At 44.8% G+C, this 20,644-nt stretch overlaps 1 protein-coding gene across 2 annotated transcripts in view; it reads left to right on the forward strand.

Annotated features, from left to right (window-relative positions):
- Positions 1-2,796: 2,796 nt before the first annotated feature.
- The window catches only part of LOC309415197 (transcription factor RFX3-like), a gene marked incomplete at its 5' end in the record, with an annotated part of 125,445 nt that continues 107,597 nt past the window's right edge, over positions 2,797-20,644 (forward strand). For both annotated transcript variants that reach the window (XM_082012646.1, XM_082012647.1), the window contains 2 exons: positions 2,797-2,913; positions 6,385-6,482. In XM_082012646.1, the coding sequence (XP_081868772.1) occupies positions 2,797-2,913; positions 6,385-6,482 (215 nt within the window). The remainder of the gene's footprint in view (positions 2,914-6,384; positions 6,483-20,644) is intronic.

A 20,644-nucleotide genomic window follows, 5' to 3' on the forward strand; every position in this document is an offset into this window, starting at 1 on the left:
ATCTCAAGAGGTCCCTTCCAACCTCAACAATTCTGTGCAAAATTGAGGGTTTTTCTAATTCCTAGTATGTATAAGTCATCCTCAGTCTTCTTTCTGATATTCTAAATAGGTTTTCTTTGTAAGGCATTTTCCTTCGTTGTTGGACCGTTTCTGTGCTCTATCCAGATTTTAATATTCCTCTTAGAAATGTCAGTACCACAACCTCATGTACTTTTCTAGTGTGTGCTTCACTATTTTAATAGGGATAAAATCCCTGTTTATAACTCCAGTGATTACATTAACACTTTCTGCTAAAGCAAGCTTACTTGAGTCACTTTTTCACTATGACCTTTAAAATGCTTTTCAGGGTCATCTTTTCAGGTTGCAGCCCCTCATTCTATCACCTGCTTGAGCTTTAACTCGGCATTTGAATATGAAGAATTTATAATGCAACTCAGTAAACCAGAAGAAAGACAGCTTTGAAGAATGGGTAGTCATTTACAAGCTGATGGGAGGACTTTGACTTATTTCTGGTTTTTATGAGTTGTTCCTGAAGTCACATAAATAAGTGAGAAAATTTTCTGTTCATTTACATTATTAAATAAGATATTTTGAGTGCAAGTAAGGTAAGAGAAAACTTTGAATATTTCAGTACATAAGGATTTGAACCATTTCAGGGAAGAAAATGAAGAGCGAAATTTCTTTCTTGTATTGCATATTTTACCCATTGTGTTCTTACATTACACTTTATCCAGTGTATGTTAGTTCTTTCTAAAAGCTGACAATATCGGAGGTACTGTAATTTACTTGTATTGTGATTACTATAGAAATTCCTCTTTTAGTCCTTTAGAATTGTGATGAGTTGGTATGAAACATTTCCAGTGTTCAGTTTAATTGCATTGATTGACAACCAAGGGTTCAGGCCCAGCCAGCATGGGTTCATGAAAGGCAGGTCCTGCTTGACCAACCTGATCTCCTTCTATGACCAGGTGACCCGCCTAGTGGATGAGGGAAAGGCTGTGGACGTTGTCTACCTGGACTTTAGTAAAGCCTTTGACAGCGTCTCCCACAGCATTCTCCTGGAGAAACTGGCGGCTTGTGGCTTGGACGGGTTTACTCTTCGCTGGGTGAGGAACTGGCTGGATGGCCGAGCCCAGAGAGTTGTGGTGAACAGCATTAAATCCGGCTGGCGGCCGGTCACAAGCGGTGTTCCCCAGGGCTCAGTTCTGGGGCCGGTCTTGTTCAATAACTTTATTGATGATCTGGATGTGGGGATCGAGTGCTCCCTCAGTAAGTTTGCAGATGACACGAAGTTGGGTGGGAGTGTTGGTCTGCTGGAGGGTAGGAGGGCTCTGCAGAGGGATCTGGACAGGCTGGATCGATGGGCAGAGGTCAACTGTATGAGGTTTAATAAGGCCAAGTGCCAGGTCCTGCACTTGGGTCACAACAACCCCATGCAACGCTACAGGCTTGGGGAAGAGTGTCTGAAGAGCTGCCCGGCAGAAAAGGACCTGGGGGTGCTGGTTGACAGCCGGCTGAACATGAGCCGGCAGTGTGCCCAGGTGGCCAAGGTGGCCAACAGTGTCCTGGCCTGTATCAGAAATAGTGTGGCCAGCAGGAGTAGGGAAGTGATTGTGCCCCTGTACTCGGCACTGGTGAGGACGCACCTTGAATCCTGTGTTCAGTGTTGGGCCCCTCACTACAAGAAGGACATTGAGGTGCTGGAGCGTGTCCAAAGAAGGGCAATGAAGCTGGTGAGGGGTCTGGAGCACAAGTCTTATGAGGAGCGGCTGAGGGAACTGGGGTTGTTTAGTCTGGAGAAGAGGAGGCTGAGGGGAGACCTTATCGCTCTCTACAACTACCTGAAAGGGGGTTGTGGCGATGAGGGTGTTGGTCTCTTCTCCCAAGTAACCAGTGATAGGATGAGAGGAAATGGCCTCAAGTTGCGCCAGGGGAGGTTTAGATTGGATATTAGGAAAAATTTCTTCACTGAGAGGGTGGTCAAGCATTGGAAGAGGCTGCCCAGGGAGGTGGTGGAGTCGCCATCTCTGGAAGTGTTCAAAAAACGTGTGGATGTGGCGCTTCAGGACATGGTTTAGGGGACATGGTTGCGCTGGATTAATGGTTGGACTTGTTGATCTTTAAGGTCCTTTCCAACCTTAGTGATTCTGTGTGATTATTGCAAGTCTTTTTGTGAAGGCATGCTTAATTAAGAAGTAAACCTTTATATGTGCAGCTTCTAGAATTATGTTTGTGCATATAGGTAGCTTAAAGTGTGTTGTCTTAATATGGTATAAGGTTTTGAGTCTCCTCTCAAAATTTGACAACCGTTGCAGCTAATGTATACAAGCGTAGTTAGAGAAGAATCAGATCTGCGAATGGTTTTTTTTCTAAAAGTTCTTTACCTCAAGGCAGTAGGTAGGTTCATGTGCACCTTGCTTCTAACTTGATAAATGTATTTGCTGTTACAAAGCAGACTGTAAACTGTTAGAAGAAAATTCATGAAGTCCAAAGCTTATAGTATTCTCTTCTTGATGCACTGCAAGCTCTGAGCAGAACTTAGATTAGACAAAGCAATAATATATAATATGAATTTTCTAATATTTTAGGCCAAAGCAGCATTTAAAAAAAGGCAAAATAAATGAAGTATCTCCATGTACTCATGTAATAGTACGTGAAACAATCTTTAGCTAATTCCCAGATTGGGTTTTGGGTGAATATTCTTCTTTTAAGATCTGAATAAGGTTAAGTGAGAAAAAGCTAAGAAGTTTGTGCTGAACTTTTAATTTTACATTTTAATTTTATTCAGAGACCACGATGCAGACATCAGAGACTGGGTCGGACACAGGTTCGACTGTGACTTTACAGGCATCTGTGGCTGGCCAGGCAGCAGTTCCCACACAGGTAGTACAACAGGTACCGGTTCAGCAACAGGTAGGTGTCTGTTAATTTTGGGAAAACAAAAAACCCTGGCAAGACAGAGTGATGCATTTCAACAGCTGTAGTGAAGAACTGATTTTGTATAAGGCTGCAAAAGCAACTCTTTTTCACTGTTCTATTCCATTTTATTTTGCTGGAACTAAAATAGCTACATAAGCAGACATGCAGTTTCAGGGTTTATTTCTTGAACTAGAATATCTGGCAACCACCAGAAATACATATGTGTGATTCTAAAAGTATATTACTATGAAATGTGTGCAATATCTCATAAAAAATTACATTCATTTAAGTTACTGAATATTCACATTTATTCCTTTGAAAGGTTGATAAGGCATATGGAATTTTTGAATTAAAATTAAATACAATATAGATGTAAAATACAAAAGCAATGTCATTTTGTACTTCTAAGCTGGACTCCCTGCAGGTTCTTGCACAACTGCAGAAAGGTATTTGACGTAAAACCATATGTAATGCATAATTTGGATTTGCCAGAGAATTAAAGGGGCTTCTGAAGCAGCCAGCTCAGCACACACTTCTGTGACATGATTAATCACCTATGCAGCCCCACAAGCATTAGAGGGAGTGGTGCATGAGGAGACTGAGGAGAGAAGCGGAGTTGGTAAACAGGAACTGAATGTGAAAAGCCATGACTTTTGTCCAAGTATGTGTAATTTAGCTTTTAAAAAAAAAAATTATTTGTTCCACTTGGAAGGGACCTAAAATGACCATCTAGTCCAACTGCCTAACGATTTCAGGGATGACCAAAAACATATTACTAAGGGCATTGTCCAAATACCTCTTAAACACTGACAGGCATGGGGCATCGGCCGTCTCTCTAGGAAGTCTGTTCCAGTGTTTGACCACCCTCTCAGTAAAGAAATGTTTCCTAATATCTAGTCTGAACCTTCCCTGACTCAGCTTTACTATTCCCACACGTCCTGTCACAGGATACCAGGGAGAAGAGATCAGCACCTCCCTCTCCATTTCCCCTCCATTCAGCTGTCAGTGTTTTAGGTTCTTTGGGTGAAATCTGATGTTCTTTTTCAACGTAAGTTGGCTTTACAGTTTCAAAATCAGCAATATTAAAACTGAGAATAACTTGTTAAATTATGTAAGTCTGTTTCTGTGCTAGTGAATCACTGTTGTCCAATTGAAAATTTCTAGCATTTTGTTTAGTTTTAAAATTTAAGGTGATGAATTTTTCTGCATATTCTTTGCCATGCTGTTTAACTGCCTCATACATTTCACTAATAATTTTTCCTGGTATACAGACTCAATTCATAATGTCTCATAATTGCATTAATATCACTTCTACTTATATTGTAATGTACCTCGGAATACATCAGCTTTTTTTTTTTTAGACCCTCCCCAAATAAACAAAAACAAAACCCCCAACGTTCCAGCAAAACATTTAAGCATTGGGCACTTAACATGAATTTAAATGCTTATCTTTGTGTACTTGCGCAAAGTTCATCCCTACTAAGTGAATAATTGGCTGAAACCACAGAATCACAAAATCACAGAATGGCTGAGGTGGGAAGGGACCTCTAGGGGTCATCTTGTCCAAACTTCTGCTCAAGCAGGGCCACCTAGAGACAGTTGCCCAGGAACATGTCCAGGTGGCTTTTGAATATCTCCAAGGAATGAGACTCCACAACCTCTCTGGGCATCCTGCTCCAGTGCTCAGTCACCCTCACAGTGAAAAAGTGTTTCCTGGTGTTCAGACGGAACCTCCTGTGTTTCAGTTTGTGCCCATTGCCTCTTGTTCTGTCACTAGGCACCACTGAAAAGAGCCTGGCTGGGGGAGTTGGCTGGGGAGGGGCCATGGTTCGGGAACTAACTCGGCATCGGTCAGTGGGTGGTGAAGCAATTGTGCTGTGCATCACTTGTTTTGTATATTCTTCTATTATTACTATTATTGTTGTTGTTGTTGTTGTCGTCGTCGTCATCATCATCATTATCATCTTTTTTTCCTGTCCTATTAAACTGTCTTTATCTCAACCCATGAGTTCTACCTTTTTTTTTCCTGATTCTCTCCCCCATCCCGCTGGGGGGGCAGGAGGGTGAGCGAACAGCTTTGTGGTTGTTTTAGGTACCTGCTGGGTTAAACCACACCAACATGTAATTACTGCTGACAAAAACATCTGTTTTTTCTGTCACACTTGAACAGTCTTATTCAAAGTAATGTGGGTTTTTTTCAGAATTTTCATATCAAATTTTCCTTAGGTGTCATAGTTTAACCCCAGCTGGCAACTGAGCACCACACAGCCACTCACTCACTCCCCCACCCGATGGGATGGGGGAGAGAATCAGAAGTGTAAAAGTGAGAAAACTCATGGGTTGAGAAAAAAATAGTTTAATAATTAAAAAGTAGTAGTAGTAGTAGTAATAATAATTTGTAAGAAAAAGAGGACAAAAAAATAACAAAGAGAGAGAAAAATAAAACCCAAGAAAGAAAAGTGGTGCCAATGAAAACAATTGCTTACCACCAACTGACCGATGCCTAGCCAGTCCCCAAGCAGTGGCACCCCTGCCAACCTTCCCACTGGTTTTATTGCTGAGCATGACATCATATGGTAGGGAATATCCCTTTGGTCAGTTGGGGTCAGCTGTCCCAGCTGTGTCCCCTCCCAACTTCTTGTGCACCCTCAGCCTACTCACTGGGGGTGGTGTGAGAAGCAGAAAAAGGCTTGACACTGTGTAAGCACTGCTCAGCAAGAACTGAAACATCCCTGTATTATCAACACTGTTTTCAGCACAAATCCAAAACCTAGCCCCATACTAGCTACTATGAAGGTATTTAACCCTATCCCAGCCAAAACCAGCACATTCAGTTAACAATGAAGTTTAGAACGTCATTTCATAGTATATGAGTTAATGGTGGAAAAGGAGGAATAGGAATTTTATAGAATGCAGCGCGGATGATGAAAGTGTTCTAACTAAAATGTTGTTAAAGAGCTCTTGTAGATGATGCATCACATGCATGAGAAACAGACTCTTCTAGGATTACACTGAATTTTTTTAGGACCTACTCTGACAGGTCAAAGGTTGCCTGTTAACAGCACATGTAAGTTGTGATTTGGAGGCTTATATTATAGAGTTAAATTGGAGTTAAAAAAAACAAACAGAAAAGGAGCATATAGATGACCAAATGAAGTTTTCGTCCTTACTAAATATAGTTCCTAAGCTTGGTGTGAAGTATATAGTTCTTGTGCTTCCAGATGGTTCTGTCTTTGGCACTGAAAATACCCATACTCTCAAGGGCATGCATCTCCAGTGTTAGTATTCCACTTAGCATATTACAGACTTGCAGCACAATATTACATTCTGTTTTATTTAGTAAATGTGAGAATAGGGATGTCCCATGACTGAGAGTATTGTTTAGAAACCATTAGATGCACTGAAGCACTAGTCATTCTTTTTATAAGGTAAACTATCCTATATTTCTGGTGTTCTTGTTTACAGGTACAGCAAGTACAGACTGTGCAACAGGTACAGCATGTCTACCCAGCCCAGGTTCAGTATGTGGAGGGAAGTGACACAGTCTACACAAATGGAACTATGTAAGTTGGTTATTGATCAAAATTAGAATGTTTACTAAAATATGAAGTTAAATGCACATTCTTTTAATGATGTCGTATGGACTACTGTATTTTAAGTAAAAAAGAAAAATGTTTGAACAAAAAATTTATTTTTTGTCATTTAAAATCATTATTTGAGTGAAAACAAGTTGAATTCATATCACTTGAATTAATCTAAAATGAATTCAGGTAATTGTTACAGTTGGACATAGTGTGAAGCTATATATGCATCATTTTGTTGTTTGGGTGAAAAGCGTAAGTTTATGGACAACTTTTAAGTTACGCTGATATGAAGGATTATCTAAACTTGTCATAATATGATCATATATGTAATAAAGAGGTCTTCGCGTGTGCCTCCTATTCTTCTAGTTGAAATTCTACTGACAATTTCCTAAATTGCTGAGGCAGCTGCAGTCATTACTTACAGAAAACAATTATGTAAGTTCTTTACTGTGTTTAGTTCAATGAGATACATATTTAATTTTTTTCTGAAGGAAGGGAGAGGAACAAGAATATGCCCTTTTGCTTCTCTCTTAGACTATTCTATTTCCTGTCCTTTTCTCGCTTCAATGAACATGCTTTTCTGCTATCAAGTTCCTTTCTCCATGTGCAAACTTAAAATCATAGAATAATTTAGGTCAAAAGAGACCTCTGGAGGTTATATGGTACAACTCCCATACACACTCACAGTAGAGCTAACTTTGAAGTTGCTCAGGGAGGACCTTCCCTCTCTTTTTCCAGTTACCTCTAAATATATCCCCTTGACACTTTTGATGTGTTATGAGGTTAAGGAAGAAGCAAAAGGCATGTAGAAAACTCGTTTGGTGCCAGCAAATATGTATTTATTGATGATAATCTGGCATTGACACAAAAAAGTCAACAACACTATTGAGTTCAGAGACTGATGTTAACATTTGCAGCATCCTCTCCACTGGCGTATTTTGCCAAATTCATTCTTCAGTTAACCTTTTCCCACACACTCTCTTGTTGCCTGATTTTCTTTGCTCTCATAATATTTAATCAATATTTTGTCCTAAATGGGTATGTTAAGATGTGTTTATTATTAATAACAATGCATCCTTGTTTAAGATACTGTAAAAACTGAAAGTCACTCATAACATTGTTAAACTGTAATCAAAGATTGAAAATTTCTATGAAGAATGCCTTATCAGGATAACTTGTTTTTGAAAAATGTCGGCCAAAGACACTGAACTGTTGAGACAAAAGAAAACATATTTCTTCATCCACGCTTGTGTAAGTTGAAGTGAAGCCACCGAGGCGAAGGGCTCCGGAGTGGAGGATCGCGCCGAGGGACCCTTCCTAAAGCGGCAAAACCGCGAAGGCAAAAGTGCAGGGAGAGGGTGACCCAGCGTCCTGCCCCCCCCGCCAGGCCGGCAGCGCGGGCTCCTGACGAGCGGCAGCGCTGACTCAGCATGGGCGGGGACAGGAGCGGCGGCGGCCAAAGCCCCTCACGTACAAGAGCAGCCCCAGGGAGCGCGAGCGACCCGGAGCTCGGCGACCAGGGCGGGCAAACAGAATGGGGCGCGTCACTTTGTGCAGGTAGGGTGTGCGGGCAGGGCGTGCGGGCAGAGCGCAGTCCCCCCCTCTTGGCTCTAGAGTCTCTCTGAACTAGTGGTCATAGCCCTCCATGAAGAAGACCCAGCTATGGTCTCCACTCGGCCAAATGCCATCGCCAGAAGGAATGTGGCGACCCAAACAGAGCTCCCACACAAAGATACGGCTGTCCAGGTGTTCGGCTGCAGGGAGTGCCTGAGCCTGTCACTTGTGCTGGAGGGCAGCAGAGACAACACCTGCCTGCAGTGTGTCCCAATCCAATGTCGGGGGAAGTTTCGATATGATCCCGAGAGCGAGATTAAGACACAAACGAGGTCAAATGCCGTATACCCAAGACAGCTTTTATTATCAAAAGTAAAGAGTTAGTAGCGATAGGACGGAATGGAATAAAAAGACAGAAATCAAGCAAGCATTCAGGATAGAGTTGCAAGGATAGTCACCACCATGGATCCGTGGCATCCCGGGGTCCAAGTCTCTCGATGTTTTCGGTGGTGGGCGATCACGCTCGGGGGCGGCTGGCACGCACAAGGGCTTGTCTTGGCAGTCCCTTTTACTCTCATTCAAGGCCTGCAATTTAGCATATCTTTGCATTCCTGCATACGCACATACGCTTCACGGTGGGTGGCTCCAGCCCCGCTCCTCACATGACTATTGCATGTCTTGTAGCCGTTATCTTGGCAGGGTGTTTTTCATCAACCGGAGATCTCTGTGGACATGTGGCCATCCTTATCTTGGATAAACAATCTTTGAGACAAATGTTTTACAGTTCAGTCTCTCACACGGTGTGACCAGGTGAGCCATCTGCTCAGCCTGGGGGCAGAGCTGAAAGAGAAAGTGGAGAGGTTAAGGAGCATCAGGGAGTGTGAGAGGGAGATCGATGGAGCCACACCCTGCCATCCCTGAGGCAGGGGCAGCAGGTGGAGGTTCCTCAAGCAGCAGGGGATCCCCTACCCTCTTGCCGCCAGGCAGAAGGAAGGGACCTAAAGAGACAAGGGGGAATGGAAACAGGTCCCTGCTCGGGGTGGCAGGCGAATCCCCTCCCAGCCTCCCTCAACTTCCCAGCTGCCCTTACACATCTCTGCCCTTACAGAGATATGGGGCTCTGGAACTTGAGGGCGGGGCAAATGAGGATGTAGATGAAGGTCCATGCAGGGGGTTGCCTAGGGTGAGTCAGTCAGCCTCACACGTTACGACTGTCTCTGTTACAAAAAAAAAAAGACAGTAATTGTCGTAGGCCATTCCCTTCTGAGGGGAACAGACGGCACAATATGCCGACCAGACCGAACCCACAGGGAAGTCTGCTGCCTCCCTGGGGCCCCAGGTTAGAGATGTTACTAGGAAACTCCCTGGTCTGGTATGGCCCACTGATTATTCCCTGCTATTGGTTATGCAGGTTGGCAGTGATGAGGTTGCCAAAAGTGACCAAAAGGTTTACACGGCACTGGGCCTGCTCACAGCAGATGGAATTCAGCTATGTCCAAGGGGGAAGAGGATTCTTGCTCATGAGTTGGCGGGGCTCATCGAGAGGGCTTTAAACTAGGTTCGAAGGGGGAAGGGGATAAAACCAGGCTCAGTAGAGAGGAGCCTAGGGGTGGCATGCTGGTGTTGGGGGTGAAATCAATAGCCCAGCTCAAGTGCATCTACACCAATGCACGCAGCATGGGCAGCAAACAGGAGGAGCTGGAAGCCATTGTGCAGCGGGACAGCTATGACTTAGTCGCCATCACAGAAACATGGTGGGATGACTCTCATGACTGGAGTGCTGCAATGGATGGCTATAAGTTCTTCAGAAGGGATAGGCAAGGAAGGAGAGGCGGTGGGGTGGCTCTGTATGTTGGGGAGTGTTTTGACTGTCTAGAGCTCAAGGATTGTGATGACAAGGTCGAGTGCTTATGGGTAAGGATGAGGGGGAAGGCCAACAAGGCAGGTATCCTGCTGGGAGTCTGTTATAGACCACACAACCAGGATGAAGAGGCAGACGAAGCATTCTACAAGCGACTGGCAGAAAACTCACAATCACAAGCCCTTGTTCTTGTGGGGGACTTCAACTTACCGGACGTCTGCTGGAAATAGAACACAGCAGAGAGGAAACAGTCTAGGGGGTTCCTGGAGTGTGTGGAAGATAACTTCCTGACACAACTGGTAAGTGAGCCTACCAGGGGAGGTGTCTCGCTTGACCTGCTGTTTACAAATAGAGAAGGACTGGTGGGAGATGTGGTGGTCAGAGGCCGTCTTGGGCTTAGTGACCATAAAATGATAGAATTCTCAATTCTTGTCGAAGGAAGGAGGGGGGTCAGCAGAACTGCTACCATGGACTTCCGGAGGGCAGACTTTGGCCTGTTCAGGTCACTGGTCGAGAGAGTCCCTTGGGAGACAGTCCTGAACGACAAAGGGGTCCAGGAAGGCTGGACAGTCTTCAAGAAGGAAGTCTTAAAGGTGCAGGAGCAGGCAGTCCCCATGGGCCTTAAGACGACCTGGAGGGGAAGATGACCGGCCTGACTGAACAGAGAGATTTTGCTGGGGCTCAGGAAAAAAAGGGGAGTTAATCACCTTTGGAAGAAGGGGCAGGCAAGTCAAGAAGAGTACAGATATCCCGTTAGGTCATGCAGAGAGAAAATTAGAAAGGCAAAAGCCCAGCTAGAACTCAATCTGGCCACGGTCATAAGGGATAACAGAAAATGTTTTTACAAATCTATGAACAAGAAAAAGAGAGCCAAGGAGAATGTCCATCCCTTATCAGATGGGGGGTGGAACATGGTCACCAAGGATGAGGAAAAGGCTGAGGTACTTAATGCCTTCTTTGCCTCACTCTTTAATAGTCAGACCAGTTATCCTTAGGGTATTCAGCCCGCTGAGTTGGAAGACAGGGATGGAGAGCAGAATAAACCCCCCATAATCCAGGATGAAGCAGATAGCAACCTGCTATGCAACCTGGACACTCACAAGTCTATGAGGCCTGATGGGATCCACCCAAGAGTACTGAGGGAGCTGGTGGAGGAGCTTGCCAAGCCACTCTCCATGATTTATCAGCAGTCCTGGTTAACAGGGGAGGTCCCAGATGACTGGAGGCTTGCCAATGTGAAGCCCATGTGCAAGAAGGGCCGGAAGGAGGATCCTGGGAACTACAGGCCTGTCAGCCTGACCTCGGTACTGGAGAAGATTATGGAGAGGTTCATCCTGAGGGTGCTCACAGGGCATGTGCAGGACAACCAAGGGATCAGGCCCAGCCAGCATGGGTTCATGAAAGGCAGGTCCTGCTTGACCAACCTGATCTCCTTCTATGACCAGGTGACCCGCCTAGTGGATGAGGGAAAGTTTGTGTATGTTGTCTACCTGGACTTTAGTAAAGCCTTTGACAGCGTCTCCCACAGCATTCTCCTGGAGAAACTGGCGGCTCGTGGCTTAGACAGGTGTCCTCTTCGCTGGGTAAAGAGCTGGCTGGACAGCCGAGCCCCAGAGAGCTGTGGTGAACGGAGTTAAATCCGGCTGGCGGCCGGTCACAAGTGGTGTTCCCCAGGGCTCAGTTTTGGGGCCACTCTTGTTTAATATCTTTATCGATGATCTGGATGTGGGGATCAAGTGCACCCTCAGTAAGTTTGCAGATGACACCAAGTTGGGTGGGAGTGTTGATCTGCTGGAGGGTAGGAGGGCTCTGCAGAGGGATCTGGACAGGCTGGATCGATGGGCCAAGGTCAACTGTATGAGGCTTAATAAGGCCAAGTGCCAGGTTCTGCACTTGGGTCACAACAACCCCATGCAACGCTGCAGGCTTGGGGAGGAGTGGCTGGACAGCTGCCCGGCGGAAAAGGACCTGGGGGTGCTGGTTGACAGCTGGCTGAACATGAGCCAGCAGTGTGCCCAGGTGGCCAAGAAGGCCAACAGTGTCCTGGCCTGTATCAGAAATAGTGTGGCCAGCAGGAGCAGGGAAGTGATCGTGCCCCTGTACTTGGCGCTGGTGAGGCCGCACCTCGAATACTGCGTTCACTTTTGGGCCCCTCACTACAAGAAGAACATTAAGTTGCTGGAGCGTGTCTGGAGAAGGACAACGAAGCTGGTGAGGGGTCTGGAGCACAAGTCTTCTGAGGAGTGGCTGAGCGAACTGGGGTTGTTCAGTCTGGAGAAGAGGAGGCTGAGGGGAGACCTTATCACTCTCTATAACTACCTGAAAGGGGTTGTGGCGAGGTGGGTGTTGGTCTCTTCTTCCAAGTAACTAGCGATAGGATGAGAGGAAATGGCCTCAGGTTGCACCAGGGGAGGTTTTGACTGGATATTAGGAAGAATTTCTTTACTGAGTGGTCAAAGATTGGAACAGGCTGCCCAGGGAGATGATGGAGTCACCATCATTGGAGGTGTTCAAAAAATGTGTAGACGTGGCACTTCGGGACATGGTTTAGTGGGCATGGTGGTGTTTACTTTTGGACTTGATCTTAGATGTCTTTTCCAACATTAATGATTCTGTGGTTCTGGATGGATCCTGCAGGTCAACAATTGGGTGTGTGGCTCGTGTTGGTAGCCAGGTTTTCATTTTTTACAGAATCACAGAATGGCTGAGGTGGGAAGGGACCTCTAGGGGTCATCTTGTCCAAGCCTCTGCTCAAGCAGGGCCACCTAGAGACAGTTGCCCAGGAACATGTCCAGGTGGCTTTTGAATATCTCCAAGGAATGAGACTCCACAACCTCTCTGGGCATCCTGCTCCAGTGCTCAGTCACCCTCACAGTGAAAAAGTGTTTCCTGGTGTTCAGACGGAACCTCCTGTGTTTCAGTTTGTGCCCATTGCCTCTTGTTCTGTCACTAGGCACCACTGGAAAGAGCCTGGCTCCGTCTTCGATGCACCTTCCCTTCAGGTATTTATATACATTGATAAGATCCCCCCACCCCAAGCCTTCTCTTCTCTAGCCTAAACAATCCCAGCTCTTTCAGCCTTTCTTCATAGGAGAGATGTTCCACTCCCTTAATCATCTTCATGGCCCTTCATTGGACTCTCTCCAGTATGTCCATGTCTGTCTTGTACTGGGGAGCCCAGAACTGGACACAGGACTCCAGGTACACAGTACTCAACTGGTGCTGGATGAAGGCGAAGGATCACCTACCTGGACCTGCTGGCAATACTTTGCCTAATGCAGCCCAGGATACCATTATCCCTCTTTGCGGCAAGGGCACACTGCTGGCTCATGTTCAACTTGGAGTCCACCAGGACCTGCAGGTCTTTTTCTGCAAAGCTGCTTTCCAGCTGTCTGCCCCCCCCAGCATGTACCGGTGCCTGGGGTTGTTCCTCCCCAGGGGCAGGACTTGGCACTTCCCCTTGTTGAACTGCATGAAGTTCCTTTCAGCCCATTTCTCCATCTTGTCGAAGTCCCTTAGGATGGCAGCACAATCCTGTGATGTATCAGCCACTCTTCCCAGTTTTGTGTCATCAGCCAACTTGCTGAGGGTATGCTCTACCCCATCATCCAGATCACTAATGAAGACGCTGAACGGTATTGGACCCAATATTGACCCCCGGGGTACACCGTTATTTACTGGCCTCCAACTGGACTTTGTGCCACTATGACCATGGCATCTTCTTTGAGGATGGAGGACTGCTAGGGAGAGACAGGATCCACATGACCAAGTGGGGCACAAACAGCTTTGCCAACAGGCTGGCCAACCTGGTAAGGAGAGCTTTACACTAGGAATGATGGGGAAGGGATGACCAACAGTCAAGTGAGGAAGTCATAGACTGGATGGGCAAGCAAAGGATGTGGGGTAAACAGGAGGGACCTCATAATCAACAAAAACGGGTTGAAAGTGGACCACTTCAAGCATATGCACATAACTAAGGAAGTGTCAGGAGATCAGCATTATGGGAAAGCTTTCATGCACTTTTGGGGAAATTGGTACGACTGGGTGCCTCTCTGAAGCGCCTGCACACTTATGCAACGCAACATGGGGAAAAACAGGAGGAATTGGACATCTGTGAGCATTTGCAGGGCTATGATCTCAAGGATCACAGAGATATTGTGGGATGGCTCATACAACTGGAGTGCTGCAATGGATGGATACAGAATCTTTAGGGAAAACAAGCCAAGAAGGTGCTCTATATGAAAGAGGAGGATGATATGGAATGCATGGAGCTTTGCCTAGGGATGGATGATAAGCCAGTTGAGAGCTTAAGGGTCCGGGTTAGATGACATACCAACATGGGTGATATTGTGGGTATCTGATACGGACTGCCTGATCAGGAAGAAGTAGATGAAGTTTTGTGGTGGGTTGATCTTGGCAAGCTGCCAGGTGCCCACCAAGCCGCTCTATCACTCCCCCTTCTCAACAGAACGGGGGAGAAAAATGCGATGAAAAGCTCGTGGGTCAAGATAAGGACAGGGAGATCATTCAGCAATTACTGTCACAGGCAAAACAGACTCGGCTTGGGGAAGATTAATTTAATTCATTGCCAATCAAACAGAGTAGGATAATGAGGAATAGGAACAAATCTAAAAACACCTCCCCCCCACCCCTCTCTTCTTCCCAGGCTCAAATTCACTCCCAACTCTTCTACCTCCTCCCCCTGAGCAGTGGAGGGGGATGGAGAACCGGGGTTGCGGTCAGTTTGTAAGGCTTTGTCTCTGCCTCTCCTTCCTCCTCCTCATGCTCTTCCCCTGCTCCAGTGTGGGGTCCCACCCACAGGAGACAGCCCTTCATGACCTTATCCAATGTGGGTCCTTCCCACGGGCTGCAGTTCTTCAAGAACTGCTCCAGCATGGGTCCTTTCCACGGGGTGCAGTCCTACAAGAACGGACTGCTCCAGTGTGGATCTCCCCACTGGGTCACAGGTCCTGCCAGAAAACCTGCTCCAGTATGGGCTCCTCTCCACAGGGCCACTGTTCCTGCCAGGAACCTGCTCTAGCATGGACTCTCCATGGGCTGCAGCTTCCTTCAGGGCACACCCACCTGCTCTCATATGGGGTCCTCCATGGGCTGCAGGGGGACAGCCTGCCTCACCATGGTCTTCACCACAGGCTGCAGGGGAATCTCTGCTCCAGCACCTGGAGCACCTCCTCCCCTTCCTTCTTCACTGATCTTGGTGTCTGCAGAGTTGTTTCTCTCACATTATTCTCTCTTGTCTTCCCCAGCTGCTGTTGTGCAGCAGTTTTTCCCCTTTCTTAAATATGTTATCACAGAGGTGCTACCAATGTCTCTGGCTCAGGCTTTGGCCAGCGGTATGTCCATCTTGGAGCCAGCTGAAACTGTCTCTTTCTGACATGGGGACAGCTTCTGATGTCTTCTCATAGAAGCCATCCCTGCACCCCCCCACCTCTACCGAAACCTTGCCACGTAGGTTTGCAGATGACACCAAGTTGGGTGGGAATGTTGGTTTAGGGAACATGGTGGTGCTGGATTAATGGTTGGACTTGATGATCTTGAAGGTCCCTTCCAACCTAGTGATTCTGTGATTCTGTGATTCTGTAAAGCCCATACAGGTCTTCCTTAGGCAACTGGCATAAGCCTCATGTTCACAGGCTCTGGTTCTCATGAGAGACTTGAACCACTCCAATATCTGCTAGAGGGACAACAAAGCAGGGCACAAGCAACCCAGGAGGACAGTTAAGCAGTGCAACTGGTTGCCCAGAGAGGTTTGTGTAGTTTCTGTCCTTAGATGTTTTCAAGGCCCGACTGGGTAAAGCCCTGAGCAAACTGGTCTGAATTCAGCATTGACCATGCTTTGAGCAGGAGGTTGGACTAGAGACCTCCTGGGGTCCCTTTCAGCCTGAATTAATCTTTGATTCTATATTATGTAACAACTATTTAGTTTCCGATTTAACAAACAGAACTGACCACTTCACCTAAGGCCCTTTCAAGAAACTTACGATCAGCAGTGAAAATTCTTTTTGGCATTCCTACAGGTACATCAGTAATTGCAACAATTGTTTCCTATCTCCTGAAAACTTCTGTCATGAATTTTCCACCTTCAATTTTTGCCTGAGTGTTTTTGCTTTTAAAGAGCAAAACCCTGCAGGAAATGGCAATTATTGCAATACTGCAGTTTCCTCAAGAAGGAAACCACTGGTAAGAACCATTGCCAACATGCTGTTTATTTTAGTTCTGAAGAACAAAATGCAATGTGCAGTGTTCAAAGACAGTATCAATAAACAATATATAAGAATGTGTTTAACTAACAGAAGGTAGGATTGCTCTTACTGCTGTGAAATCTTGGTGGTGGAGAACGAATGCTGCTACAGTAATGAAGAAGAAAAAACTAGAAAAGAGAAATCGTATTATGTTTAAGTGATATTTTTTTTTTACTACATCTAAGAAGAAACAGTCCAAGTAAAGACTGGATTTTGTTTATGAGGCAAACCACCAAGTTTGGTAGAGTAAGAATTAATGGAAGTCACTGTCGTGGTTTAACCCCAGCCAGCAACTAAGCACCACGCAGCCACTCGCTCACTCCCCCACAGTGGGACAGGGGAGAGAATCGGAAGAGTAAAAGTGAGGAAAGTCATGGTTTGAGATAAAGACGGTTTAATAGGTAAAGCAAAAGCCGCGCACGCAAGCAGAGCAAAACAAGGAATTCATTCACTAGTCCCCATGGGCAGGCAGGTGTTCAGCCATCTCCAGGGAAGCAGGGCTCCATCACGCGTAATGGTTTCTTGGGAAGACAGACGCCATCACTCCAAACGTCCCCTCTCCCTCCTCCTTCTTCGCCCCAGCTTTATATACTGAGCATGATGTCGTATGGTATGGAATATCTCTTTGGCCAGCCTGGGTCATCTGTCCTGGCTGTGTCCCCTCCCAGCTTCCCGTGCACCCCCAGCCTTCTTGCTAGCAGGCCAACATAAGCCGGACAGTCCTTGACCGCTTAGCAACAACCCAAAGCATCAGCACATTATCAACATTTTCTCATCCCAAATCCAAAACATAGCCTCGCACTAGCTTCTGTGAAGAAAATTAACTCTGTCCCAGATGAAACCAGGACAGTCACCTAATATGAGAAATGCCCTTTTTCAACTTGAGTAATTGATGAATCCTTTAATTAAAAGAACTTCCGCTAGCAAAGTTAGGCAATTTGCTTAAAAAGAAAGAAATGTTTTATTTTTCACAGCATCCTTTTCTTCAAATTTCTAGTGATAACTAATTTATGTAACTGTCCCCAAATGTGGATGCTCATCTGAACTTTAATTTGGGTTTATAAAACTTCTGTATTAGCTCTATGGAACAGACTTTTTTGTCTCTTTTTTTTTTTCCCTTGAGGTTTCCAGGCAAAGAACAAATGCTCTTTTGCACTGTCAGTCATCTAACCCACTTATGCTTCTACATAAGCATTTTTTGTATGCACTTAATAATTAACTAAGCAGTCACTCATGTTAATTTATTACCCGCAGAATAAGAAAAAGTCAAAGTATAAGTCAAAGTATAAATATTGTGTCAACCATATTCAGTTCTTTAAGGAAAATATTATTTGTTTTTCTGGACAAATGCTATGTAAAATACCTAACGTAAGATCTTTTTCACCCCACTGTATTACAGGATGATCTGTTTTAAAAAATAGGTGTGGAAAGAAGCCGCTCAGTGTCATTGTGATTTAAAAAAAAAGTAAGTCTTTAGCTATGAAAAAAGAGAAATTCTAAATTGTAAAGAAATAATATTCCCTCTTTCTAGCTAAACACTATATTATTAGAGGACAGTGATGTATAGAGTGATCACAAATTTCTAATGAGCTCTGAAAATGATACATTAAATTAAAGAAAATTGTTGTCCTCTGTCCTGTAAATAGTGGTTAATATACCCAGCCATTACCAAAAGCCTAAGCACCTACATGCTCCAAACATTCTTCAAGTTGATCTGGCTATCATCAAAATTGCCAAAAACCTCTTCCAGAGAATCTTAAGAACAATCTGGTGCAAAATAAATGGCCTAAGTTATTTTTCATAGTTTGTAAAGTGTTACTAAACACACATTAAATGATGTAGCAAAAAAAGTTACGAGGAGAACATTTAGTTTTGGATAAGCATTCAAAAAGCTTGGGTTCTCATCTAAAATCTCTCCCCTACACAAATCTCACAAATCACAAGATTTTGCAGTCTTTCCAGTACTTGTAATTGCTGAAATTGAGAAATACAATGTGAAAAAATGTGAAAAAACATTGCTGGCTCATGTCCATGCCCTGACCCAGGTGCAGGACCCTGCACTTGGCCTTGTTGAACCTCATGAGGTTCACATGGGCCCATTCCTCAAGCCTGTCCAGGTCTCTCTGGATGGCATCCCGTCCCTCAGGCGTGTCAACCGCACCACTCAGCTTGGTGTCGTCAGCAAACTTGCTGAGGGTGCACTCGATCCCACTGTCTATGTCACTGATGAAGATATTAAACAGTACTCGTCCCAGTACAGACCCCCGAGGGACACCACTCATCACCCATCTCCATCTGGGCATTGAGCCGTTGAGCACTACCCTCTGGGTGAGACCATCCACCCAATTCCTCATCCACTGAATAGTCCACCCATCAAATCCATCTCTCTCCAATTTAGAGAGAAGGGTGTTGTGGGGGATCATGTCAAAGGCCTTACAGAAGTCCAGGTAGACGACATCTGTAGCTCTTCCCTTGTCCACTGATGTGGTCACCCCATCATAGAAGGCCACTAGGTTGGTCAGGCAGGACTTGCCCTTGGTGAAGCCATGCTGGCTGTCTCTAATCACCTCCCTGTCATCCATGTGCCTCAACATATCTTCTAGGAGGATCTGCTCCATGATCTTCCTGGTCATGGAGGTGAGGCTGACTGGCTGGTAGTTTCCAGGGTCGTCTTTGCTACCCTTTTTAAAAATGGGTGCAACGTTTCCCTTTTTCCATTCACCAAGGACTTCTCCTGCCTGCCATGACTTCTCAAATTTAATGGAGAGTGGCTTTGCAACTACATCAGTCAGTTCCCTCAGGACCCTGGCATGCATTTCCTTAGTTCATGAAGAACTGCAGCCTGTGGGAAGGACCCACATTGGAGAAGTTTGTGGAGGACTGTCTCCCATGGGAGGGACCCAATGCTGGAGCAGGGGAAGAGTGTGAAGAGCGTCTCCCTGAGGAGGAAGGAGCAGCAGAAACGTGTGATGAACTGACCGCGATCCCCATTCCCTGTCTCCCTGTGCTGCTTGGGGGGAGGAGGTAGAGGAAATCTGTGAATGAAGTTGAGCCGGGCACGAAGGGAGGGGTGGGGGGAAGGTGTTTTAAGATTTGGTTCTAGTTCTCATTATATTTACTCTGATTTGATTGGCAATAAATTAAATTAATTTCCCCAAGTCGAGTCTGCTTTGCCTGTGAAAGTAATTGCTGACTGATCTCTCCCTGTCCTTATCTTGACCCACAAGCTTTTCATTATATTTTCTCTCCTCTGTCCAGCTGAGGAGGGGAGTGATAGAGCAGGTTTAGTGGGCACCTGGCATCCAGCCAGGGACAACCCACCACAGCTGTCTCTGAAGAACAGGGGAGAATCCATGATGGCCATAGTTAATACCATAGAGGTTCTGACTTCTTTGTTGTTATGGGTTCAAGATGTTGGTGCCAGTTGATTTTAGGAAGCATTATAGGATTTTATGATTAAATGTCAAAATTATCATCTGAGTAAATAAACTAATTTTTACCATTTGACTGTTTTGTTGTAACACATGCCGTGGTATAAAGCTTGTTGGTCTTGAAATGTTGGCTGAAATGTTGGCTAAAATGTTTTAATTACTGCAAAATCCAGATTCTTCATTTTAGAAAAGATAATGAGTATTATTTACTTGTCTGTTTTGAGCTATATCAATGTGAAATTCCAAGTCAGTACACAGGCACAAATATCCACTATGTTCAATAGATAATAAAGTATTATAACCCATTAAAGGGTAATGATCTAAGTCATTATGAACATGAAGAATGGCATAAGGTTCATGAGTTAAGTGAAAAGTTTGAGATTAACTGGTTAATGAGGCCCAAATGTTTCATAGTTGGAAAGAACTGAGTTAAATTACTCCTGTTCTGACTTTTTTAATTCCTTCACAAGTCCCTTCACAAATTGTAATTCTGTTTTAGTTTTATTACTTTTTATAACACTGTACATACTGTTGTCCAATTTAAACTTTCACTCTGATGAACTAACTGCATGTCTTAAAATACAAATGAGCTCAGAATTTCAAGCTTCAGCCAGAGAGTTTCAGTGAATTTAAAATAAATACAAAGCATTTATAGGAGACTTGTATATAGGACCATCTTGGCTGACATTTTTTTTGTCATGTTTACAGTTTTGTAACATACACAGTATACAAAATAAATGGCATCTAAATAAAAATCCAGCTTTGACTGTAGGATTTAAAAAAGTTACAACAGTTTTATAAATTACTGTATAATGTATTAATACTTGAATGAGATCTTCCTCTCATCTCTTCAATTCTTGTAATACTTTTTTTCACCCCTCTTCAGATGGGACTGAAAACATTTTCTGTGAAGTTTAATGAATACTTATTTTAACAGTGAGTCCAAGTTAATTACTCAGTACCTTAACATAATGAAATGTTATTTTGTGTGGAGGCAAGGGTTGTTTACCAGTCCTATTAAGTTTGTTTATA

This window comes from Phaethon aethereus (assembly GCF_964289735.1).
Source record: "Phaethon aethereus genome assembly, chromosome: W".
In the NCBI taxonomy this organism is placed as follows: Eukaryota; Metazoa; Chordata; class Aves; order Phaethontiformes; family Phaethontidae; genus Phaethon; species Phaethon aethereus.